This window comes from Limtongia smithiae (genome assembly GCF_038497785.1).
Source record: "Limtongia smithiae strain NRRL Y-17922 unplaced genomic scaffold V1518scaffold_4, whole genome shotgun sequence".
Classification (NCBI taxonomy): domain Eukaryota; kingdom Fungi; phylum Ascomycota; class Lipomycetes; order Lipomycetales; family Lipomycetaceae; genus Limtongia; species Limtongia smithiae.
Genome location: NW_027117625.1, coordinates 645,468 through 669,993, shown reverse-complemented (window position 1 = coordinate 669,993; position 24,526 = coordinate 645,468). Strand labels below are relative to the sequence as shown.

Sequence of the window (24,526 nt, the reverse complement as noted above, 5' to 3'; positions counted from 1 at the left end):
TGCCTCGCCTCTCGGCGCACGACCGTCCGCCCCGACGCTCCCGCCAAGCGCGCTTCCTGTTTTCTTCCCGCACGCGCTGTGGCGCGGCGTCGTGTTGGGGTCTGACCCGTCGTGGCTGATCGGCGCACCGCCACCGCGCTCCTCCCGCCTACGGCACGCGCCGCTGTCAACCGTAATCCATCGCGAGCTTCTGCGCCCGTCAGCTGGCCATGGCCCAAGTTGCATTATCTTATGCATGTACGACTGCCCCGCCATCTTCACCCCACAACCGCTGCTGCTACTGCCCCCCCCGGATTTGTCCGTCCCCACATCGCCATCAAGCCTCGCGAAATCACTATCGCGGATCGCCATCCCGTCACCGCGTGTATCTCGCCCACCTGCGCAAGCACCCACTGCTGCGCGTCTGCATCCCGTACCTGCACGCCCGCAAATAGTAGCGGCGTCGACATGTACACGCGCGTGCTGACATAGTCCCACGATAGCCCCGTCGCCGTCCCCGTCGCACCGCCGGCGCTGCTGCCCAGTATAACAAAGTTGTCGGGCGACACCTTCATCTGCTGCGGCTGGGGATGGCGCTCAAACGGAAGAATCCGGCTAGGCTTCTCGCCGTTGGGAATACCGGCGATGCATCGTAGCATAAATACGCAGAACGGCTCTGCTCTTTGCGCAACTGCCGCCACATTCATCAGCCCGACCTTAAACGCCGGCAGGGTCGTCAGCATCGGATGGTTCCGCAGTAGCGCTACTGTCCACAGATCCAGATATATGCGGATCACCGACGCGGCCGCGCTACTGAAGCGAATCGGTGGGCCGTACGGCGTCATCGTCGCGCTTATTGCCGTCGTCGCGGACCATGTGGCTTCAAACTCCGCGATTCCGCGACTCAGCTCCTCGTTCAGGGACTCCCACTCCGCGGCCGCGTCTGCGGCAGTCCACTCCGGCGTGCGTCCGCGCTTGCGCTCGCTCTCGCGGTGCACAAACCACACAACCCGCACGGCGGTCTTAGCCATGTCATCATAATACCACAGCGCCCTGTCGAGATCGCTCTCGCCGGACGCGGATCCACGCTTGGGTATCGCGTCCCAGAACTCGACCTCCAAAAATGGAGCGCCGTCGTTGGCGACACATTGCATGATTTCCATGCGCAGGAAGAACGCCATCAAATCGCGCCGTGTCTCGGCGTCGATTCGGCGTCGCAGGCGCGTACGGCTTTCACTATCTTCCACTCTACTGTCGTCATCGCCGTCGGTAATCGCAAGATCCCGCAAGAACTCCTCGATGTCGAGCCGCCGGATCATGTTGCTTGCGCCTTCTAAATGTCGCGCCCACATGTCATGCTCGCCCGTCATGGTCTCGTAAAATGCGAGCAACAGTGTTGCCGCGAATATCGGTAGATCTTCATCTGCACCGCTGTCTTGTCGCTGCTGCACCTGCAGCGCATGCGATAGTCGCCGGATCGCGATGTGATAATGCAGCAGTGATGCGCGTCGGTTCGTGGACTGCGACAGTTCCGACAGACTCATCGCCGACAGTGCAAGGATCGCGTGCAGCAGAGCGGGACACTGCAGCGCCATCATTGGGATGTGGTATGTCCAAATATTGCTTTCTTGAAATAGCTTTGTCTGCGGCATCTGCTGGCTTGCAATCAGCACAAGTCGCTCCGGCTCCGGAACGTGTCGCTCAAACAAGCTAATCTGCCGCGCGATGACATGCACAAAGTGGCGGAACAGTTGTTGCGCGGCTGGGTGTGTCAGGGGCGACTGCCACGGATCGGGCCTGTAGTCTGTCAACGCCCAAAATGACGCCGCGCCGTAGGCGGGTGTCACCGTGATCGGTGCGGGCGGCGAGAACAGCGACGGAATCAGATGCGGCATCACGGCGTAGTCCTCCATCGAAACGTACATGTCGGCCTCATCGGTGATGTTACTAGCCTGAATGCTCGTTCTTAAAGTAGGCATAGTCTGCTGTTGCTGCTGTGGTGGCGCTGGAAGCGGGGGGGATGTCTGAATAGACGGTGGATTCAGAGGGTATCCCGAATATGCTTGAGAATGCAGATTCGGCGTCCAGGGCGTCGACGCCGTGGAGGACAACAGAGACGTGGTCCATTCTTGGTATATTAGCTTGCAATGAAGGTCAAAATTAGTCGATTCTAGGATCGGCGCGTGCACCACAATGAGGACTTACGAGCATAGGACGACGACGACGATCCTGAAGACTGCATCCCGTGACTTTCGCTGGTTGGTGTGGTGCTTGCCGAGCTGCCTGCAGAAACTGGCGCCTGCGGTGGATGAGGCTGCGATGGTAGTGCAAGCGGCGCCTGCAGATACGGCATAAATGGCGGCGAGCGTCCGTTGTACACAGGATACATGTAACCCCCACCGGGATGGGCTGGGGCCGGTGCATACTGTCCGTGGTATCCAGATCCCGCGGCGGTGTCATAGTAAGCCCGGTACTGCTGGTGACTAGGATTCGACGATGCCTGCTCCGCGCCGTTCGTGCCGCCATTCGCAACAGCGGCAGCAGCCGCCGCCGCGGCAGCTGCAGTCGCGGCCGCCGCATAAAAATTCGAGGCTGCGTACAGTTGATCCGGCGGAATCGAGCCGATAAACGGATTCAGGAACTGCTGGTAGGGAACCATGCCTTGGGGTAAGTACCCCGCAAACCCGGGATTGGGCCCGGCAGCTGCGCCAGGGTCGCCCGGCGGCATGATAGAGCGCAGACGGAAGTACTCGCTGCGGTAGTCTGGGCGCTGCACGTAGCCCTCGCACGTGCGTCGCGACTTGATGCAGTTGGAGCACTTTGGCTTGTTCTCGTCGCACTTGATGCGCCTGTCGGTTGTCAGCAAGCACATCTGGGCCAGAGCAGATATGGAGGCTACCTTTTCCGGCATGTCATGCATCCAGTGCGCGTTCGTCTGCGGACGATTTCCGGTTCCTTTCCATCTACCTTCTTGTCCGCGGAAGAAGGGCCGGTGGTCTTGGACGCCTCGGTAGGCGACGCTTGGGCGGCGGACTCTGCTGCAGTAGATGCCAACGGTGATCTGCTGTCGTCCTCGGGCGGCGTGTCTGGTGTGAGCGGCGCGTATGCGATTGCGCTCGAACTCGCACGTCTGCCACCGCCGTGGGCAACTGCGGGCTGTTGCCGGTGCGGTGGGTGCGCGTCCTCGGAGCGCTTCGGCTTCTGTTGGTTGTGCTGCATGGTGGGTGTGGCACTTGGTGCAGAACGGGCAGTTAGAGAGGGGGGAGTCTGCGGGATAGAGGGAAGCGGAAGACGTCGAGCAGCGGGATGAGAGACAGACGGCGTGTGAGCGGAGGAGAACGGAGAACAACGAACGGCGGGCTGCTGACGGACGCGGCGGGTGGAGTGTGGGCGGGGTAGACGGGTGGGAACGGTTGCCGAGGCGATGGTTGGTGAGGCGGCGCGGCGGCGATATATAGAACCAGACGCGTCGCGCGCGGGGCAGCGACTCGTGCACGTTCTTCTGCTCGTTCCTGCGCGGTTCTCGTCGCGTCGTCTCCACGAAAATCGGGATCCTCGTTCCCACGCCGCTGCTTGACAGCGCCCCAGTGCGGCTGGTGCCTGCGCACTTTAACTCGGGCCCGCCCGGCCGTCGCGTGCACCTTCGGGTCCGCCGACCCGACCCGCCCTACAGCCCCTGCACAGCCGCGCTGCGCCGCACGCTGCGCTTTCTCCCCGCTGCATCGCGGCCGCTGCCATCGTCCAGCTAAACGTCCTCCCCGCGGCGATGCAGCAGCACAGGGAAGACCCAGCAGCGCTGCGGCGTGGTGCCGAATGCAGCGCAGTACAGAAATCTAGAGCAAGATCGCGACAGGGCGCGCCGCAGCTCCTCGCGGCGAGGCGCGCCCCTGCTCCTCATCTCCCGCTGCCTTCGCTTAGAGGACCGTTTTCACAATGCGCGCTGTCTTCGCCACCTTGCTTGCGATTCTTTTACTCCGGTTTGCCCTCTCGGTCCGCCCTTTGTTGCGATAATCTCCGACCCTGCTCATGCTGGCACGCTGCCTGTCCGCAGGAGCGTGGTTCCACAGCTGCGCTGCGTTACCAGCACCAGCTCGCTGCTGGTTGTTTTCTCCAGCGCTCTACATCAACTGCCAGGCTACTAACACGCCTCCTGCTTGCTATTCTGGGAAATAGAAGAGGCCAGGCAGGGCTGCAAATGCGCCATGTGGAGTGCTCGGATAGCGCTCAGCCGCGCGCTGTCTGTAATAATGTCACAGCCCACCTGCTCAGTGCGGGTCTGCGAGCTTGTTCGTCTTCATTGCTGTAATCAAACACATGCCTGCCAAGGGCTGCTGACATCTGCTGCGGCAGCCCGTTTCGTTATTTTGCTATCCATTCCGCAAACATTGCATGCCTCTCTCGTGCTCTTCGCCGCGCAGACAGACTCCACTATCATCGCGCCTCCGTCGGCTCCGCTGCCTTCGTGTTTGCTTTTGTGTTCCCCGTGGCTGTGCCCGCCTCTGTCGGCGCATTGCCCACGCGCGCCGGTGCTGTACCAGGCCCTTGGTCTCTGTCCACCGTACACTCGTCTGTTTGCTGATCCCCACCCACTGGCGATGGCGCTGGCGATGCTCCTAGGTCCGCACGATCGGTTGCATCCGCCCCAAACTTGCCGTCGTCTACTGATGTGGCTGAACCCGCAGTTGGCGTCGTTGGAGACGAGATCGTCGATGTCGTCGATGCAGGAGTCGCTGCCGCTACTGTCTGCGACGCACCACTTCCCCATGTCTGGTACTGCGGTCTCTGTCCATAGTACGCCTTGCCGCCTGCCTGTGCGTTGTAGCTCGCATTTTTCCCATTCCCATAGTATGCACCGCCGTTCGGCTTTGCGACACCGCCAAAGCTCGCCGTCTGCAATCCCGCCTGTTGCTGCTGTTGCTGCTGCCATGCGGGCACGGCTCCCATGACATGTCCAGCCCCGCCGTAGCCGCCCTTCCAACCATACGCGCCTTGGGCAGCGTATGGTTGCAGTGGCGCGTACTGAAATCCGAGTGGCTTTCCGCCCTGACCGCCGCTCGGCTGATCAATTGCTTGCGATAGTGGACCTTGAGGTTGCGGAAAATACCCCTGCGGCGGCTGCTGGCGCATCTGCGGGTACACAGTCTGTTGCTGCTGGTACGCTGCTCCCGGTCCCGCGTAGACTGGCGCTCCCGTTGGCATGTACGGCTGCCGACCATATTGCTTCGCGGCAGGACCTGTCGGCGTAGCGTGCGAATATCGTCCCACGAATCCTCGGCGCTGCAAGCCTTCCTGCTCCACACCGCCGTGCGGATCCTGTCCGTGTGGGTAGTGCGCCGTCGGCATGCTAGCAACACCAAACGGCATGCTGTACTGCTGTTGCAACGAAAGTGGAGTTGTCTGCTGCAATTGCACCTGCTGCTGCGGCTGAAGGGGTGGAGACGGCGCAACATAATACTGCTGCCATGATCGCTGCTGCTGCTGCTGCTGCTGCTGCTGCTGTCCTGGCATCTGGTCGTAAATCACAGGATACATAGACGCGCCTTGTGCGGGCATATATGCTGAATTATATGGATATGGCCGGCCGCCGTGCGCACTTTGTCCATACTGCATTCCCCCCGGCGACGCTATATCGTAGCCGTAGCCAGGACTATTCCCACCATAAGTCGTGCCCTGATTTGCGTACGGCGTGGGAAGGGCCTGGTAGTAGCCGTTGGGGCCTGTCGGGAAATACTGCGACCGTCGCGGAAAGTCGTCATCCTCGTCATCCTCGGCTCTGCGGACATCCCCGCCGGCATCTACTCCGGCCCTCGAGCCACTGCCGGTGGCTCCGACATTATGCGCCTGCTCCGAGGCTGCATGCTCGCTGGCGTCGCCCTCGTCGTCCGATCCCGACACCGAAAGTTCGTTAAAATCCTTAAAGATTCGCTTGCGTGCCTCTTCGTACGCGGCAGTGCGCTCCTCAAAGGTCGTCGTCATGCGGCCGCTTCCGCCGGTGGTCGACGACTCGGCCGAAGTCGTCCCGGGGGTCTGCGAGTCGTTTGTGGCACTCGACGCCTCGCTGCTTGCATCGTTCTGAATTGGCGTCTCACGTCGCATGATTCGGATACCGCCGCCTGGGGTTACCGGGGCGGAGCTCGCTGTGCTGGACGGCACAGGCGTAGGCGGCGCGGTCGCCGCCGCCACCGCCACAGCCACAGCCTTCGTGGGCTTTGCTACCGCTTCAATAACATCCATTGGCGCACGCAAAAGCAACAGATCAGTCCCGTACCATGGGCCGTGCGTGGTCTTGTGACGGATATGTGCGAGAGGGCTGAAAAATCAAACGTTGCGCGGTGTATGCATAGGTGGTGTACGCGTTGTGTGTCGTAATTATGTACCGTGAGGATTGAAGGAAAGAGGAAACAAAACTGGCGTCGTCGCGTGCCTCACAGGAATCGGATCTGGGCTTAGCACACGATAAAATGCGGCATCGTAGGAAGGGACGGTCGTGCAGGGTGCCGAGAAGGGGGAGCGCCGGGGGTAGTAACGTAAGAGCCCGGCCGCGGCCCAAAACGCGAGCTCACAGTAGAGCGGCAGGCAGGAGGCAGAGCGATGCAGATTCACGCGCACGCCGGATGGACGAGCGGGCAGAGAGAGAATGGGAGAGAGAAGATGATGCCGGGAGCACAGGGAGGAATGCGACGACGACGACGTGAGCAGGCCGGCGGAGAGCCGTCTTGATAGGTTCTGGCGCCGGCCGTGCGTGCTGCGGCCTGCGCCCGGCGCGGCTGATCACGCGTGTACACCAGCACGCGGCGGCGCAGCTGCCGCGCGGCGCCGCGGTTATGCCGCATCTGTGCAGGGGCGTCGCTACTGTTATGATCTTTCGTGTTCAGTGATTGTTTGAATGCAGTCGGCGCCCTCTGCGAGCATAGAAACTGCTGTTAGTGTCTGCAGCTCGTGTGGGCTGGTGCAGTGTGCTGGACGCGTGGAAGCGGGGCCTCACTATGGAGGCACGGCTGCACAACGCCAACCGCCAACTGCCGTCCCCGCTTCACGTCGCCGGCAGGCCGCCTGCGCGCGTCCGCACCCCGTAGCTCTCGCGATAGCTCACGCTTCGTTCGTAATCGACGCTCCGTGGGCAGCCGATGCGCGTCCTGCCTGTCGCAGGACCGCTTGGCGCGCGATTTGCGGCTCTAACCGTCGCGCGGCGTGTGCGCGCGCCGCCTGTACACTGCTGCGATCATCACGAACAAAGCAGCCGCTGTGGCTCGCCTTCAGAGACCCCAGGCTGCCCTGTTCTCCAAACGCCCACAAAATCACATCGATCATCTTCCGCATTACTCTGTTAATCAGCGCAATTCGGGTGCTTTCTCACCAGCGCCTTCTCCTCCCGCTCGTCTCTGCCCAGATCTTCCAGCATGAGCGATGATGCAGAAGTGGTACGTGCCTCACTGCGGGTGACCTCCTTCTCGCGACTTCCCGCGACATCGCGTTCGCCGCTGACTCGCCCCAGATCCGACGCAAGCGCCTAGCAAAATTGCAAGGTCCGGCCCGCGACCGGTCCGCGGCCGCAACGCCTTCGTCCGACCACTCGGCAACCACGACTCCCGGCCCGAGCGCAGCTCCAAGCCCGTCCACTCCTGCCAGTGCAGGCGCGAATCCCTTCAGCGCGCTAGGCGATCCCGCGAGCGGGAGCTCCACTCCAGCGCCGCGAACAATCAGTATTATCCGAAACCTGTCGACCAGTTCTCTTGCTTCTCCTGCCCCAACCAAGCAACACACTGCTTCCCCACGGCCGACCGTCGATCTCCCGACCTGGACCGATTCCACTCTTCAGAGGGTTTTCGATGTCACCGTAAAGGTATATAACCTTTTACAGGATTGTTTTTTTCAATTTGACTCATCTGTGTGCAGCCCGTCGAGTCTGGCAGCGACGCCGTGTACTTGGAAGATCTTGCGGCCGAGATCAGTGAGAACGGCGGTGGTATGGCATACCTGCTTCCTATCTGGTTTGCCGACTAACACAACTCAGAGCCTGCTCTCTCTATCGACACCCTTGACCAAGCTCTTTTCTCGCGGCTCACTACCATCCCTATCGCCAACCCATTCGAGTACCTCCTCACTTCTTGGCGCCGGATAGACACGACAGCGCGTACAGTCCGGAGTTCAGACCCCAAGCGCGACCAAAAGCTCGCTGTCCTAGCCGACGCGCGCCGTCTCAGCATCGGATATGCTGTCCTCGCCATCAGCACACCCGACATGTGCGGCATCGAGTTCCCCATCGACCTCTCTGAGTTCCTCATTGAGAAAGAGGATTCTCTTCGCTTCGTTCCCGCTGAGTTTCTGAAGGCCATGATTCTACGCGCAGCCGAAGATGAGACACTCTCAGAGCTCATCACGCCTACACTAGAGAACTTGAGTACTAAGCTGCGCGCTCTTACAATGGCGGACTCCTACCAACCATACTTCCGGGCCATGCGGTCATTGGTCGAATTCAAGGAAGTCTCAAAATTGTTCACTACCATGCCCCTATTCTTGCCTCAAGGCATTGCTGCAAGCAACATTGAAATGTTTACCCTCCTAGGCCCTTTCCTCCGCATTTCTCCAGTAGACGTGAGTTTCTGTACTGCAGACTTTACTACTCGCACGCCACTAACTCTTCGGCAGACAAAAGTTGCAAACCTATATTTCTCACATATTAAGGACCGCCCGGCATCCGAGGTCTCGTCCGCGGTTACCGGCCTGCGGACAGAGCTCGCTGCTATTCAAGACCAACTTAAAGATATTGTATTCCGGATTATCCAGGCCGGACCCGAGCCGCGCGAGGCCATGCTCCAGTATTTCGCAACGGCCATGAACGTCAATCACAAGCGCCGTGCAATGCAGATTGTGCCAGGGACGGTCTCATCCGACGCTTTCATGCTTAACATGACCGCCGTGCTGAACAAACTGGCCGAGCCGTTTGTTGACGCGACATTTTTGAAGATTGATAAGATCGACAGCCTATATTACAAGAAGTCAACACGCATCGATATCAAGGAAGAAGTCAAACTTGATGCCGACCAGACCGCGTTCAACAAGTACATCGAAACGCGAGTAGAAGGCGCACCGAATTTCATTTCCGAGATTTTTTACTTAAACGTTGCATGCCATCACTATGGCCTTGGAGGATCGATGAACACACTGACAAGAATGGAAGGCGATATCAAGGACATGGAGAAGCATCTGCAGAAGCTCGAGTCGGAGATGCAGAACTGGGTCAACTCGCCCCAGGCCGCCATGCTCAATAACACGCTCGCCAAGCTGCGCGAGCAGCTGAGTACTGCGCTGGCATACAAGCAGGCTTTGAACGTTGCACTAGAGGACCGGCAAGGCATGGGCCGGTCATTTGCGTTCCTCATGACGCTCGCAACGTGGCTCGTCCGGCTCGTCGATCCAAACCACGAACACCCACAAAAGCATATCGCGCTGCCGCTGGCCGGCCCGTGTCCCGATGAATTCCGGAATCTTCCAGAGTACTTCGTGGAAGATATTACTGGCTTCATCATCTACTTCTCGCGCCACTTCCCGCAGTTATTGTTTGATCAGACCCATGTCGAACTTGTCACCTTCGCCGTGACGTTTATCCGCACATCATCATACATAAAAAACCCCTACCTGAAAGCGAAGATCATTGAGGTATTATTCTTCGGCGTGCAGCAGCAGCCGAGTTTCCGTTTCGGCTTTCTTGGCGAAACTCTCAACTCATTGCCCTTTGCGGTCGAGCATTTGTTCCATATGCTCATGCAGTTTTACATTGAGATCGAGCAGACGGGTGCGAGCTCACAGTTTTACGACAAGTTCAACATTCGGTACTACATTTCACAAATCGTCAAGTTTATCTGGGAGAACCCGGTGTATCGAGACAAGCTTGAGCAGGAGAGCAGAGTCGACGTGGAGTTTTTCGTCCGCTTCGTCGCACTGCTGTTGAACGATGTGACATATCTGTTAGATGAGTCGCTGTCGAAGCTGGCGGAGATCCACAAGCTCCAAGACGAACTTTTCGAAACGAACGTTGGCGCGCTGACTCCCCAGGAACGACAGGAGCGCGAACAGAATCTGTCCGGCGCAGAGCGACAAGCGAATTCGTACATGTCGCTTGCGAACGAGACCGTGTCAATTGTCAAGCTTTTCACCAAGGCCGTGCCGGCCGCATTTGTGACTCCGGAAATCGTGGACCGACTTGCCGCGATGCTGGACTACAACCTTGACGCGCTGGTGGGGCCAAAATGCACGGGGCTTAAAGTCAAGGACCCGCAAAAATATCACTTCAATCCGCGTGCGCTGCTGTCCGACATCGCAGACGTGTATCTCAATCTCTCGCACGAGGATCCGTTTGTGCATGCCGTCGCGCGTGACGGTCGTTCATATCGGCGCGAGATCTTTACTCGCGCGGCGTCGATTCTCGGGAAGTACTCAGTCAAGTCGTCAAAGGACATCGATGCGCTTTCACAGTTTGCGGATACCGTGCAAGCGACCAAGACGGCGGACGAGCAAGGCGAGGAAGAGCTTGGCGAGATCCCCGATGAGTTTTTAGACCCGCTCATGTACACGCTCATGGACGACCCGGTTATCCTGCCGTCCTCGCGCGTGTCGATTGACCGCGCCACGATTAAGTCGCATTTACTTTCGGACTCGACCGATCCCTTTAATCGCATGCCCCTGAAGCTTGAGGACGTGATCCCGAATGTGGAGCTTAAGAATCAGATCACAGAGTTCCGTCGTATGAAGCGGGAAGCGGGGATTAATAAGCGGAAACTCGACGCCGATGGGGACGTCGGGATGTCATGATGGGTTAGACTTATATTCAAGTTCCAAATGTCAGTGGGTAAATGCTCATATTTTGTTTGCGTGTTGCTGCTTCTGTAAAATTGCACTCTTTTTGTGTCGTGACGTTGTGTTTTTGTCGTGTTAATCTGTTCAGATTGCGCAGTTTATTAGTTTGGCGAGGAGTTATCATGGCGTAGAAGTACTATATAGTTGGTGGATAACTTATTCCGAACTAATAAACTAACGTCTATTCGATCAATAGAGCCGGATGTGTTGATAGTTTGAAATGATCGCGTCGTGGCGCTCTCGCCCTGTAAATAACTCACGACTAGTGAAGCTGAGCTGATAAGCAAGTAAATTTTCTTGCAGTTTTGTGAGAAAATTACTAAGACGAGAGTAAATGATTATCCGAGCAAGTGTTATGCAAGTACGCATCGATACATCGCATGGTTTCGTACTAGCAAGCAAGTAGTTCTTCGAGGATCGAAAGCCACGTTACATTCGAAAAGTTAAACGAGTTCCTTGGTTTTAATTTCGCTAATTTTTAGCATCCGTGCGCCTCACGCGAAAGTTCCAGAAAATTTAAGTTCCCATTGTTGTTCCTGCAGGGTCCCTGCACTAGGGGCAGTAGAGGGGCTCGGGGCTCTGGGCTCGAAAGAAGATTGATTGACAGCTGTCAGGTGTCAACTGAATCCGCCAGATGTAGAATCAGGCTGGCAAGCTGGTCCGGCCTGGTGGTCGATAAATTTGTTAGACAGGGCTGTATGTTGTTGAGGCATTGGGCCGTAGACGGCTACGAGGAATGAGTGTTTCTCCTGTGATACCCGCGGCCCCCGTTAAGAACACTATACGCGGTCGTACTCCATAGCACGTCACATGCTCTCACGTTGAATCAATTTACTATTGTAGAATTTGCCAAACGTGTTTTTGTCATGCTAATTCTACCCCTTTGGCTCCGTCTCCGTTGACTTAGCTTCGCTCCTAGCGCCAAGTACGTCAGCAAAGTGTCATCGAACAATTTTTCTGATGATGTTTGGCCAACCGCATGATACGTTCTATGGAATATCTGAAACTTCCAGAGCGCTCGAATTTTTTCCTTCACGCCCATTGACTTGTCTAGTTGCTGGCTCTACACAGTTCCGAGGTTCAGCATAAATCAATTTAAACTGAATGGAACACTAACACACATCATTCGTTGCAGCTCCTGGTCTGTAGTCTCTGTCTTGCTCGTTTGGTGTCCGTTTAGACTGCGTATGCAATAGAATCGTCTGGCTGTGCGTACCGAACAGGGGATACCCATGGCCACCAAGTCGCGTAGTAATCAGCAACCGACGGAGCAACGCGAACAACATTATAATACCTTTATACGTATAGTACCGTAGCTTTCGCGCAGTCGATATCTTGTCTTAACCAATAGAGAGACCTCATACAGCAGACGCAGGTTTTAGAGCAGCACGACGCGGTGCACACCGTAACTTGGAATCATCGTTCTACTCTCGTTTCCAGTGTCGACGACGAATTCTTCAATCAAAGTTCTGCTGCCATATCCTCGAGCTTTGCATAAAAACGAGAGCAGAAGCGACTTCAGAAGAGCTGTGAATCCGTTCGAGGAATTCTGTGAACGGATCGAGCGAGCTTTATAGACGATCACAGAAACTTGGAACGCGTATTTGCTGAAGCTCATCACCAGTCACAAAAAGCCTCTAGTCTTGTCAGTAGTGTAGCGTGGTCGAGAGGATCTGCATGTCAGAGCCCTCAGTATAGTTCTCTACAGCCCAGACGGTGTCATACACCACATGAACACACTACACGAAGCTACAGCAAGTGCAGTCCACATAGCCCAGCGAAGGATAAACTCGTTTCATTGATTTCAAAGTTTGCCCTAAAACAACCGACGCAAAGAATTTCGTGCAAGGCGGGGGGACGAACACGCACACAAAAAGAGGCAAATAAAACACAGGACACAAACATCACAAGGCTGACACGAGAAACGGGCTAACAGCAGCAGCAAAAACAAGGAAAATTCATATGAAAAGCAACTGCGAAGCTCGTCCAATCCAGTCCGGTCCTGTCTGCCTCTATGTATAAACCGCTGTGATGGCATGGAGGAAAATATATAGCGGAACAAAACAAAAAACAAAGCACATAAAGGTCATGGAGTAGTGGATGGAAGGAAGGCGGTGGCAGAGGACAGACTGGAACGGTGGAAGAAATAAACACGACAAGCTAATACAGAAGCGAGTTCGGTGATTATATATTACAAAATAACACACTTGCTACTCTTCTTGCTCTTAGAAGATCGCTCCTGCAATGCGGCACGCGTAGCATGCTCGAAGACCTCGCGGACGCCCTCCTGTGTTCGCGCAGAGCACTCGAGGTACTTCGCGGCGCCGATCTTCTGGGCAACAGCCTGGCCCTGGGAGAAGAGTTAACATTTGAGACTGAAAGGAAAGTAAAATAACTCACCTCCTCAGCGGAGACAGGTCGCTGCGAAGTTTTGTTAAGCTCCTCGATGGTCTTGGGGTCATTGCGGAGATCCTTCTTGCAGCCAACGAGGATGATGGGCAAGTTCTGGCAGAAATGCATGACTTCGGAGATCCACTGTAGGTCGAATGAATCAGCATATGAAATAAGGCAAGCAGCAAGGAGAACAAGCGCACCTTCTCCTGGACGTTATCGAGTGAGTCGGGTGAGTCGATGGAGAAGCAGATGAGGATGACGTTGGCATCGGGGTAGGAGAGAGGACGGAGACGGTCATAGTCCTCCTGACCGGCCGTATCCCAAAGGGCTAGTTCGACGTGTCTGCCGTCGACCTCGACATCGGCTACGTAATTCTCAAAGACTGTGGGAACGTAGACCTTAGGGCGGATGTGTGAGCGAAAATTGAACAGAATAGGAATGATGTCGACAGAATGCAGGACATACCTGGGGGAATGTTCCTTTGGAAAAGACACTATAAAGCAGAAAATTGTCAGTAAATTATCCTGCACAAGTGCGCTGATCATTTTAAGATGAACTGTTCCAGGTCTTCCCATCCGTGAACCTCCTCCGAATCCGAGACGCGGTTGGATGCGGCGCGTGCATACGCAGGTGTGCGCAGCCGCCGAACAACCGAGGGGCGGAAAGTTGAGACTGGCACGACAGTACGCGTAACAAAATATCGATCGGCAGAATCGAACACGGCACGAAATCGTGTGGACCAGAATCGAGTGGGTACGCGAAGGAACTGTGCGGGTGTCGCGGACGGACGCGGCGCGAGGCGCAAGGCGCAAGGCGAAGTGTCGGGGCGTACACACGCGGACGCGCGACCGTATGCCGATCGCGGGTGTGCGAGGACGAGGAAGAGCAGGATGCACGACAGAGAGACGCCCGCATGTCAACGAATGCGAACCGATGCGTGAACGAAGCACGGAAGAGGCGGGACAGGGGACGCGTGGGCAGCTCGAAAGACGCAGATTCTTCGTCCGCCGCGCACGGGGACGCGGCGGCAGGACAGACAGGGGAAACGTACATGAGGAGACAGGTCTTTCCACAGGCACCGTCGCCAACGATGACGAGCTTGCGTCGTTCGGAGATGGGCTTGACCATTGTGGGAAGAAACGGCAGGGACTGGGGACGCGGGGCTAGCGGTGGGGTGGTGAAGATGGAGGAGGAGAAGGGGGCGAACGGACGGGGAAGAAGGACGCCCGTAGTGCCGTGCCCTGGCCCTGGCCCGTCAGCACGGGGCTTGTAGCGCACGTGCCCTGCTAAGGGAATTGTACTGTTCTCACGTGGATGTTCACAGCGCCGAGGGCTCCGTGATTTCGTCGCGAACTAATTCGTCGGCCTCGAGAACTTCCCGTGAAGACAGAGGCCTCCGCAGCAACCCCAAATGGTCGTGCTCTACGCCTCTCCGCGCAGGCTACTTGCCGTGACGCGTTTGCTATCCACGCGTTCAGCATATCGCTGTATGCACGCCTGTTCCGCGGCGCTCTCCCATGTCGGCTCCTCCCCCATCTTCGTTCCCAGCAATGTCAAGCTCTTCCTCGACGTCTATAATGCGACGGGCGACACTAGCGACGTTCCGCTCGTCATTTCTGGGCCTAAAGGCACCGGCAGCGTTAACGTGCCGTCGTTTGCACGTCTGGAGCTCAAGGACGAGGGCACGAAACTTTTTGTCACTGTCGAAGACCGTACGCAGCCCAAGCAGCGCCAGATGTGGGGGCTAATACGGTCGCTCATCCAGAACCACGTCACTGGCGTCACCGATGGCCACGTCGTGCTCATTCACCTCTCTGGTACCGGTTACCGCACGGAGCTGCTTGCAGGCGAGCGCAAAATTAGCGTCAAAGTCGGTCAGACTGGCGTCACCATTTTCGAACTCCCTGAGGGCATTACTGCAAAGAGCCCGAATCCTACCCGCCTGCTACTCGAGGGCCCTGACAAGAACATCGTCACCCAGTTCGCTCACACCATCCGTGCTCTTAAGCCACCAGAGCCATACAAGGGCAAGGTATGTGTCGCTGCTCTCTCCCTACTCTGCCTCCTTCCTCTAACCTTCTCCCAGGGTATCTACGTCAACAACGAAACTGTCAAGCGGAAAAATAAGTCGGTCAAGTAGTCTCCTCATCTGTACTATACACACATACGTCGTACATACATACATATCTATCCCTCAAGCACCGCCTGCACCGCCGCAATCACCTTCGGATGCAGCTCTTTGCACGCCGCCACAATGCCCTTATTCTTCCGCAGCGTTCGGCCCTGCGTGAAGTTCAGTGGGTTTCCGTACATGTCCGACACGATGCCGCCAGCCTCTGTGACCAGCAGATTTCCTGACGCGTGGTCCTGCGCGTGTTAGTCAAATTATAGTAAAACTTTCAAACCTAGCACAAGTACTCACCCAAATCTTTTCCTCGTACGTCGCGCTGACTGGCAGCCGTAGGTAGATGTCACCATCGCCTCGCGAGATGCTCGCATACTTTGCCTGCGAGTCCATGCGCACCGAAGGCTTTGTGATTCCCAGCTTTGCTGCGATCTGCGCCTGCTGCGCATGTGAGCTGTGGCCGGCCTCGACACTCTCGCAAAACGATGCCGCCGATGTGTCGGTGAGCTTGTTCATGCTGATAGAAGTTGCCGACTCTGGCATAGTGCCAAGAGCTCTCTGTAGAACATCAGCATATCTGAGCTCCGCATGCCTTACGGACAGCTACTACATACCGCAAAAGCGCCCTCACCAATCACGCTCGAAAAAATCACACCCCGTCCTCTGGACTCGTCCGCAGGGTCAACCAGCAAATTCGGGCACCCAATGACGCCCACCACGGTGACGCCGTCCACGATGAGCGCAAGACATACTGCGTATTGTCCACTCCGCAAAAACCCCTTTGTGCCGTCAATCGGGTCCAGTGCCCACATGCGATGGATGCCACTGCCACCCTCGAACTGGCCCTTGTCGATGTAGTCCATCAAAGCCTCCTCCGACTCGATCACGCCAATAGTCTCCGTTGTCGCTGCAGATGATGTCCTGCTTGCATCCTTCACGAGCGACCACACACGGTCCCGTAGTGCAGCGTCTTTTCGCAGGAATGACGACTCTTCTTCGCCCACAATGGGATCCGCAGGGAACGCATGTTGCAATGCGCCGATGATAATACCCTGAGCACCAAAATCGGCAACTGCATCAGATTAGTACAGAACACGCCTACAATTCCCAGAAAAAACACACCAGTTACTGGAGAGTGGTCGCTCTTTGACACACTGCCGAGCTGATGCGACGCTGCGACCGCACTCGCGAGCACACAGGCCCTCTCGACCGCCAACTCGGCGATTTTTCGTTCAAGTGCGTACACCATTGATGAGTGATTGTAAGCGATTTTTGTAAACGATCTATACCGCGAGAATCTCGCACAAATAGTCGAGGAAGTCAGATTGTCTGTTGTGTTGTCCGGTCGCGCGAGCTGTCTGTGCTCCTTGTGAAATATCTTAGAAACGCTCCGGCCTCTTCACATCATCACCTCCACAGCACTGACAGGGCGCACAAAATGACCGTCTCGGCATTGGCGACTCCACCTACGACCATGCCACCCCCATCGCTGCTACTTGCGAACAAACCCGCCGAGATAGCGCGACTGTTTCAACAGATCGACCCGTTCGCGTCGCCATCGCGATCCACTACACCCTCATCGCCTGGCAGAGTAGTCCGGCCATATTCCCCGTCTAGGAGTTTCCGACGCGCGCAGTCCGAGAGATTACGCAAGAAGAGCCTACTTGGAATTATGGCCATGCACTCGTCGTCTCCTGCAGCAACAATAACCGCGTCGCAGCCGCTGTACGCACCTTGGAGTAGGACGCAGCTTCTCGCCCGCCTGTCCACATTCTCCTCATCAGACGACGACAACACTCCGCCATGGCCATACAATCCTGCTGTCAATATCACTTCCCCGTTGGTCTGGGCGCGAGCTGGCTGGTCTCGTGCAGAGACAAGCAACGAATCAACTCCGGCAGTTACTTACTGCTTGGTCTGCAAGACCACCTACGTGCTCGACCTTGTTGCCGTCCAGGCTGAGCGTACGTGCGCAGATCAGCTTGGCATGCCCGATTCTACACGCGTACGAAATGCGCACGCTGAGCGGTGTTCGTGGAGACGGCGCGTGTGTGCAGGTAAGTCCAAGGAGGTTAATTCCACGAGAGCTCAAGTCGGCTAACTTATACATATAGAACATCTGTATGCCTTAAATCTCTCAGCGGACCTCAAAGACACTTTGCAACAATTTGATAAAAGAACCGGCTCATTTCTCGACTCCCCGCTCCCAAAATCATTGGTCGTACGTGACCTTGCAGGCTGCGACGAACTACTCTTAGCATTCTACAGCTCCCACACCGCCTACCATGTCTGCCCCTACGACGCGTTTAAACCGGTATTCTTGTTGAGTCTGCTCGGCTGGGAGTTCAGGCGAGATGAGTCCAGTCCAACAGCGCGATGTGCGCAATGTATCTCGAAAATGGCATTATTACCCGCAGATGACTGTGCTGCTCTCGACGCAGCTACACATCATCGACCATACTGTCCCTGGATCTCAGCACAAAATCCAGCGTGGCGTCTACTTCATTCGATTTTAGCCAGCAAGTCACTGTCATCGTCGCACACGACCACTACAACCGATGACCTTCGAGAAGACGAGCAATTGTTGCTCAGTAGTGGCACCACTACAGCTGATTATAGCGAAGACGCAGAATCTGACCGGCTCGCCTCGCGAGTTGAAAACATACGAAAGTTGTACGTCTACAGGCCTCGTACTCCTGCAGAACTAACCAAGCTGCGTGGACCAATCGCATTAACATCGTCTTCCCCACCCGGTCCGGGTACACTGCTATGACCGCGGTAACCACAACACCGAAACAAAAACAGCGTAATTCAGTAGAAAATTCACAGTTTTTACTTCTTTCGTGAAGTAAAATATAACTTTATCATCCAAACACAACAAACAGATACGAAATGCCAAGCACATTCTATGATACATAACTAACGCTGACAAAACCTATTCACACCAAAGCAGCCAAGAAAATCGGACCACCTACATATCTTTCACCACCATGCTGAAACAAGCGGATGGAAATTCACAGACCCTTGCCGTAGTTTCCAGATGCATAAAAGTCCTGGAGGATTTTGACAATGCTCTCAAGTGCGGAGAGCCACTTGAGCAGCTCGACCTTGACCGCCTCGAAGTTTGAGCCAAGCTTGGCGTAGAAGTCCTTACGATAAGGCGTGGCTTTCATCGCCAGCTACAACGACAGAGTCAGAAGCCCAGATCGCACCTAATCAACTGGATAGAGATCGTACCTTGAAGACAGGGCGAACGAGCATGCTGTGGAACTTGATCAGCGTCTCGCTGTACGACTTTGTGAAACTGATGGTAAGCTCTTCATCGGACTCAATGTTCTTTCGCAAAGCGACCGCAGTGAATTCCAGACCACTTGATGATTCGTTAGATATGCTGATTTTTTAGAAGTGATTGGAGATTATGAGGTTGTTCGTACCGGGTCAACCACAGAAGACCCTGAGTCGCGGTCTTCGACTTCTCGACCTTTTCGGACAGGACGATATCTTGCAGTGTTCCGGAGATAGCAGGGTTCGCAGTCTGTCTGTCACGGATTTTCTTTATGCAAATTCGCATTAGCAATCAACAGAGAGGAAAGGGGGCGCACAATGAGCACACGAACCCTGATGTTGCCGTTCATATCGCTCTGCACGACGGAAAACGCAGCGGAACCAAGTAGATCTACAATTATCAGTATCTTGTATGCATGATATTTAACTCTGAAAAGTGCCCGCACCAAAGAGAGCAACGAGCGATTCGGCGGCCTCGAGGAACTCAGTTGTGGAGATCTTGAGCTCGGGTGACACAGGCACATCCGCGAAGGAGCACTTCATAGTCTGAAAAAACTCAGCACCGACCGACATTGTGTATTCTGGATAATACTGAAAAGAAGAAAAGTGAGGTGCAGGAGCAGAGGCGTCGAAGGAGAGCGGCGAAGTGAGTACAGGAGAACTGCGAACTCTTGGGCATGCAGAGCCGCGCCGCGCGCGCAACGCACCGAGCCGCACGCCTGTGCTGCGCCGCGTCCAGAACGCGTACAGGATTTCCTCTTTCGGACACCGTTGCAACGACACCGTGCGACAGGGTTTGTGCGCGTTGGCCGACGTATATGAATGCGTCTATCGCGACTTATCAACGCAATATTCTGTATGTACAATTACTGCTACCAGCTTGCCGCAATAGCAAGGCGATGCCAATCCCCCGCTTGAACAAATCCCAGCGTCAAACATAATACTGTGATGAACCAGACTCAGTGAGCTGCACACTGCCTCATCCCCGTCAACTACCATCCTGTAATTTACAATGTCCCTGGCGGTGACGGCGGAAAAACCATGCCGTATTGCACAGCTGCCAATGTTTGGCGCAGGTCGTTAGCCTCGCTGCCTGCAGTCGCCACCCCAGCCAATGCGTCGGCAACGATTCTCAGTCCTCCTGCCGCCTTCATCGCAGCGGCCACCGGGGCATGCAGAGAGTTGAGCATGTTACTCAGACAGACTGCGCCACGGAAAACAATCCCTGCGTCTTCCGTGTCTGAGAGCATCATTAGTATCCTCTTGAAGTTCTCCGGCTCGCTGATAAGCACTTCCGCAGCTGGGCCCCATTGGGATAGTGTAGCAATCGCGCCGGCCGCAGCAAGTCGCGTAGGCACGTCTGTAGAGTCGGTGAGCACGACGAGAACGCGCAACCGCGTCTTACACAACTTGTCTCCATCAACATCGAGAAACTTCGCGGCTACGTCAGGCGTGCCTATGAGATTGCAAACAAGTTCCACAGCCGCGCGCTGAACCATCGCGTTTTTTGACAGCAGAAGATTTTCAATTTTGTCCCAGCCTTGAGAGAAAATCTGCTGCTGCAGAGCGTCGTTATCCATGGACGCGAGATTCGTGAGTGCAAGTAGCGACTCGAACTCGTCAAGCGCGTTGCCGCTCTGCGCATCATCGCCTAGCTGTGCAATCAGCGGCCGCACCGCAACAGTGGGGGAATATCGAGAAGAAAACACTAATATCGGATTTGTAGTGATCAGTAATCGCGCCAAGGCCGACGCAGCAAGGCTTATTCCGGTTATTGAATTGTCCTGTTTCATCCAATCAATAACGGACAGATTCTCCGGTGGCTGTAAGAGCTCGATCAATACAGTAACCGCTCCTTCCTGCAGCGCTCTCGGACGATGCGACTTCTCTTGTACAAGCGATTTCATGGCCGCTGCTACCACTATCCTTGATGAAGGAGGAGCTTCGGTCACACGCGCAGCAAACGCAGACACAAGTCCCATGTCAAGCAAGATCTTGCAGCGCCGCGTCACCATTTCTGCAGTGTCTTCCTTTGGTTTTTCGCCGTTTCCATAACTCGTGTAGTCTCGCAGCTCCTTCAACCGTTGGTCTTCCTTGCTCAAGACGGGAGGATAATCGGTTAGGTTCTTCATTAGCGTGAGGATACCATATATCGTAGCCGGCGTCGGTTTCATCGATTTTGTGTCTCGCGCTAGCAAGCCAATCAGTTTTTTGATGCAAGCAGTGTTGCTGATAGTGTTTTCCTTGATAGCGACCGCCATACTAGAAAGACACAGTCCTTCTACTGCTTGAGCCAAAGTATTTGAATCTGTGGATGCAATGATCACAGCCACCAGTGTATCTGCTAAGTCCGCGGTATCCTGTTGTAGCATCAACATAGTCTTCGCCTGCAATTCCGGCCCTCTAGTATCTGACGGCTGTTGCAACAGCGCAAGCTTGATGAGGGTCGTAGCTGCAATGGCCTTCATAGATAACGTCGACCCGATGGCCTCCAGCACAGTGCCAACGGCAGTCAAAAACTTCTGCTCCACAATAGCGCGGCATTCCGGGATGATGCATGCAACAGACAGTAGTTCAAGTAGAGACTCGTACAGCTCGAGGTGCTGCAATAGCAGCGGCAGCATTATCGCGTCTCCATCCGGCACGCATTCGTTCATAGTCCGAATGAACAACACGCTGCCAAACGCCTTATCCATTTGAATTATGGTTTTTACAGTGACAAACACTATAATCATCGATTTGGGATTGTGTTCGCCAATAAGAGTGTCAATCAGCTTTTCGATCTCTTGCTTGGCAGCGTGCGCAGTTGTAGGGTCGTCAATGCGTGTCTTGAAGTAGGCCAAAGCCGTCGCTTTTGAGATCGATTCCACGTCGTTAGTCGCCAGATCAGCAGCATAGTCCCGTATTGACCTCTTAAGAAAGTCGGCGCGCGGACCGGACAGCGGGACGCGCTTCATACTCGCGAACGCCTTCTTTCGGGGACAGAGTACGTGATGGCGATAATAGATGGAATGAGTTCCTCGAGACGCCGTCGAACTGCGCGTCACGATACTGACTGCTGAGCCGCACCATCTTGGGAGTTCATGAAGCACGGATTTTTTGACGGCGAGCATCAGCAACGGTACTACGTTCACCGCACTGCGAGGTGCAGGCGAATGAGCACGCACATATGAAATGCGACGGCATATCCTGCCATTAGGTAGCGCCTTAGGAGGTTTACGGCCGTTGGTGGCGAAGTTCCGCGGTTCTTTCGTGCGACAAAACTCACAGAGCACCATCATCGAGGAGGAGGTCGCCCGCGAGTATTCCTCGCCTATATCTTTAATGACACTCGGAGAGCACCGTGCTGATCCGACTGCATCGCCATTTCACAAAGCTGGCACTCTATCACAGCAACAGCAGCAGCGTTTCGCGAAGAGTTCAGTAAGGCATCGTTACAGTATTATTCAAGGCCGGTGCTACTTTCTCCGCTGTGGACGACGCACGAATTAAAGCTGACAGCAACGCAGAAATTGATCGACTTCTCGAATCGAACAAACAGAAACTTGACCGTTCCTCGAACATATCGAGTTTTGGCTCGACTGAAGCAGATTTCGACCAGATATTACACACCTGTGCTCCTGCAGATGTCGTCAGGTTTATTCAGAGCGTTGTGCCATTTACCGACAATACCATCGTCGATTATAATGCGCCTGTTGTGGAAAAGGACATAGAACGCATTTGGATGTTGATGAAGCGCCTACGGCATCCGACGGTTCCTCAAACAGACGGTCTCGAGATATCAAATATGCTCAACGATGATACATTCTCGTATCTGTTCAGTGTGGCGTGGAACTCCAAACAACGATCTGTTAACACAAAATTAGTTGGTGATGTATATTTCATTGGCGGCATGGACCGTCCTCTGCATCCTTCTAATTTGAGAAAATACGTTCTATCTCTCGGAGAATGCGACGAACTTGATCGGGCGCTGAGTATATGGCAAGACAAGGGAGACAACTGCATTCCACCTCGAGAGAAACTTAATTGGATGGAAATCGGTGTGTCGCTATACCTTCAACGGTCAGATATTGAGCGGGCTGTGCTTCTGGCACAGGAAATACAACAGCATGCGGGCAGACTGTCTTCACGGGTGCGCACGATGATATTTGTGAAACTCTGCGAACTGGGCAAGTTACAAGCAGCCAGACGAGTTTATGACGAGATTTTCAATTTGTATATCATGAAGAAGGAGCGTTCTGGTAAAGGCGGCAAGGCGGAACAACGACAACGACGCAAGTTCTTGTCGCAACTTCTCAAATGCGCTCGTGGCGCTTTCGATGCTGGAGATACCAAGTTGGGATTTGCGATCATGCAGAATTTTGAACTGCTAGGCGGGATAGTGGAAGAGAGTTCTTCGCTATTGCTATTGGACCATCTGACAACAGCTGAAGTCGACAAAGTACACACAGCTTGGAAGGACAAGAGCAAATCAATGACGAATGTCAGCCAGTTTTCCGAGAGCGCAAACAAGGTGATTGAGATATCGTCCAACTGGGTGCCCGAGCTGCAGAAAGACGAGGAGTATTTCCGGATTTGCCTAGACAGGTTCCGCAAGCTGGGTCTTGTCAGGCCAGCTATTGCCGTGTTTCGAAAGATGGTGGAGAACAACATCAAACCATCGTCTATTCACATTCACTCACTTCTTTCAGTTCTTCTGAACAACAACAACTACACAAGCGCCAAGACGATTTTACATATATTAGAGCTTGTTCGAGAGGTTGAGTTGTCTGGCCAGTCTGTCGAGGATGTGTCGCTGTTACCACCCGTTGCTGATCATTTCGGGCTATTTCTACAGTATCACGCGCGTCGAAATCAGGACAAAGAAATGCGAGAGATTCTATCTCGTATGAAACAGCTGAAAATCGCGCCAAACACTGTGACATTAAATATCCTGATGAGTGACGCTTTCCACGACAAGGACATAGCTCGCACTCTAAAGATTTTCAAGTTGATCAAATCTCTGGCGGCCGATGGAGTGTTTCCGGATAAGCATACATATATGGTTGTGTGGAGGTCGCTGGATCGACACATGCGCGCAACAGCGGTTACGAGCGCTAGGAGGCGCGACGTGCTAGGAATGAGCAATTGGGACCCGGAGAATATGGGATTAACTACACGCACCCTTCGCCAGATGCTTACAGAAACTGCATCGAGTAGCGTATGGAAACATGATGTCAACGTGTACAAGTTTGCACTTCGGGCTATTGGGTTTAACAGCGATATCGTGGGGATACTCTGCGTGCTTGAGATTTGCGGCCGCGTGCACAAGTTTCCATTGGCCGAGGAAATCACGGAACTGGTGATTCAGAATCTTGCCAGCATACTTCTTGACCATAGAAGTAGATTTCTGCCTGTCAATGAGCTTATGTCGCCTGGATATGCGACAAGATACATCTCGTCTTCTGGCGTCTTCGGTGCAAACTTGGGGGGTAGTGACAAGGACTCGCTCAAACGCTTCATGTATCTCGACATTCTTGAAATCTGCAACACGCGAGACCCTATGGGCGACTTGATGTGGGACGACGTGATGAAACTGGTATATATTTGGTTATCTCGGGCAACAGCATCGACGGAACAACTCCAATCCGTGCTACGCGACTTGAACGGAATGCGGGCAAAGCTTGGTCTGGACGACGAGCCGCCATCGTATTTGTAAATAGGATTGTGCACAGTATTTGTGTTCGGATTAGGGTAAAAGTGATTGGAGTTAGGAAGAATTTTATGGACAATGTTACTCATTTGGACCTGTGAGATGGATGACCGGCATGAGAAGAGAAAATCGGCGGTCGCGTTGGTGCGCTCGAGATGTCGCGTACTTCCTGTCCACAAGATATATATGCATAT

The 24,526-nt window shown here is 54.7% G+C and overlaps 10 protein-coding genes across 10 annotated transcripts; 4 read left to right on the top strand and 6 right to left on the bottom strand.

Annotated features, from left to right (window-relative positions):
• Positions 1–179: 179 nt before the first annotated feature.
• On the bottom strand, positions 180–3,594 carry V1518DRAFT_415047 (fungal-specific transcription factor domain-containing protein). Its single transcript, XM_066903716.1, has 3 exons — positions 2,879–3,594; positions 2,185–2,828; positions 180–2,107 (listed from the first exon to the last, which is right to left on the bottom strand). The coding sequence occupies exons 1-3, from the start codon at positions 3,196–3,198 to the stop codon at positions 258–260; spliced, it is 2,814 nt and encodes a 937-aa protein (XP_066760307.1). The 5' UTR covers positions 3,199–3,594; the 3' UTR covers positions 180–257.
• A 753-nt stretch (positions 3,595–4,347) lies between these two features.
• V1518DRAFT_235893 (uncharacterized protein) lies at positions 4,348–6,345 on the bottom strand. The gene is made up of 2 exons (XM_066900962.1): positions 6,248–6,345; positions 4,348–6,186 (listed from the first exon to the last, which is right to left on the bottom strand). The coding sequence occupies exons 1-2, from the start codon at positions 6,248–6,250 to the stop codon at positions 4,411–4,413; spliced, it is 1,779 nt and encodes a 592-aa protein (XP_066760306.1). The 5' UTR covers positions 6,251–6,345; the 3' UTR covers positions 4,348–4,410.
• An 881-nt stretch (positions 6,346–7,226) lies between these two features.
• Positions 7,227–11,057, top strand: V1518DRAFT_415040 (ubiquitin elongating factor core-domain-containing protein). The gene is made up of 5 exons (XM_066903715.1): positions 7,227–7,400; positions 7,475–7,822; positions 7,876–7,945; positions 7,994–8,574; positions 8,629–11,057. The coding sequence occupies exons 1-5, from the start codon at positions 7,380–7,382 to the stop codon at positions 10,789–10,791; spliced, it is 3,183 nt and encodes a 1,060-aa protein (XP_066760305.1). The 5' UTR covers positions 7,227–7,379; the 3' UTR covers positions 10,792–11,057.
• Positions 11,058–12,599: 1,542 nt separating this feature from the next.
• On the bottom strand, positions 12,600–14,422 carry V1518DRAFT_415036 (small gtpase-binding protein). Its single transcript, XM_066903714.1, has 5 exons — positions 14,282–14,422; positions 13,696–13,723; positions 13,431–13,628; positions 13,237–13,371; positions 12,600–13,186 (listed from the first exon to the last, which is right to left on the bottom strand). The coding sequence occupies exons 1-5, from the start codon at positions 14,356–14,358 to the stop codon at positions 13,028–13,030; spliced, it is 597 nt and encodes a 198-aa protein (XP_066760304.1). The 5' UTR covers positions 14,359–14,422; the 3' UTR covers positions 12,600–13,027.
• Positions 14,423–14,594: 172 nt separating this feature from the next.
• V1518DRAFT_415035 (mitochondrial 54S ribosomal protein uL6m) lies at positions 14,595–15,573 on the top strand. The gene is made up of 2 exons (XM_066903713.1): positions 14,595–15,262; positions 15,317–15,573. Exons 1-2 carry the CDS (start codon positions 14,642–14,644, stop codon positions 15,368–15,370), a joined length of 675 nt encoding a protein of 224 aa, XP_066760303.1. The 5' UTR covers positions 14,595–14,641; the 3' UTR covers positions 15,371–15,573.
• Positions 15,113–16,717, bottom strand: V1518DRAFT_415033 (uncharacterized protein). Its single transcript, XM_066903712.1, has 4 exons — positions 16,478–16,717; positions 15,970–16,427; positions 15,653–15,913; positions 15,113–15,597 (listed from the first exon to the last, which is right to left on the bottom strand). Exons 1-4 carry the CDS (start codon positions 16,602–16,604, stop codon positions 15,418–15,420), a joined length of 1,026 nt encoding a protein of 341 aa, XP_066760302.1. The 5' UTR covers positions 16,605–16,717; the 3' UTR covers positions 15,113–15,417.
• V1518DRAFT_415031 (uncharacterized protein) lies at positions 16,655–18,243 on the top strand. Its single transcript, XM_066903711.1, has 2 exons — positions 16,655–17,412; positions 17,470–18,243. Exons 1-2 carry the CDS (start codon positions 16,794–16,796, stop codon positions 18,126–18,128), a joined length of 1,278 nt encoding a protein of 425 aa, XP_066760301.1. The 5' UTR covers positions 16,655–16,793; the 3' UTR covers positions 18,129–18,243.
• Positions 17,952–19,299, bottom strand: V1518DRAFT_415030 (glycolipid transfer protein domain-containing protein). The gene is made up of 5 exons (XM_066903710.1): positions 19,087–19,299; positions 18,973–19,031; positions 18,790–18,908; positions 18,593–18,725; positions 17,952–18,534 (listed from the first exon to the last, which is right to left on the bottom strand). The coding sequence occupies exons 1-5, from the start codon at positions 19,211–19,213 to the stop codon at positions 18,370–18,372; spliced, it is 603 nt and encodes a 200-aa protein (XP_066760300.1). The 5' UTR covers positions 19,214–19,299; the 3' UTR covers positions 17,952–18,369.
• A 179-nt stretch (positions 19,300–19,478) lies between these two features.
• V1518DRAFT_415027 (uncharacterized protein) lies at positions 19,479–21,736 on the bottom strand. Its single transcript, XM_066903709.1, has one exon. The coding sequence runs from the start codon at positions 21,595–21,597 to the stop codon at positions 19,648–19,650; it is 1,950 nt and encodes a 649-aa protein (XP_066760299.1). The 5' UTR covers positions 21,598–21,736; the 3' UTR covers positions 19,479–19,647.
• On the top strand, positions 21,375–24,506 carry V1518DRAFT_415026 (uncharacterized protein). The gene is made up of 2 exons (XM_066903708.1): positions 21,375–22,091; positions 22,150–24,506. Exons 1-2 carry the CDS (start codon positions 21,815–21,817, stop codon positions 24,336–24,338), a joined length of 2,466 nt encoding a protein of 821 aa, XP_066760298.1. The 5' UTR covers positions 21,375–21,814; the 3' UTR covers positions 24,339–24,506.
• Positions 24,507–24,526: the final 20 nt, after the last annotated feature.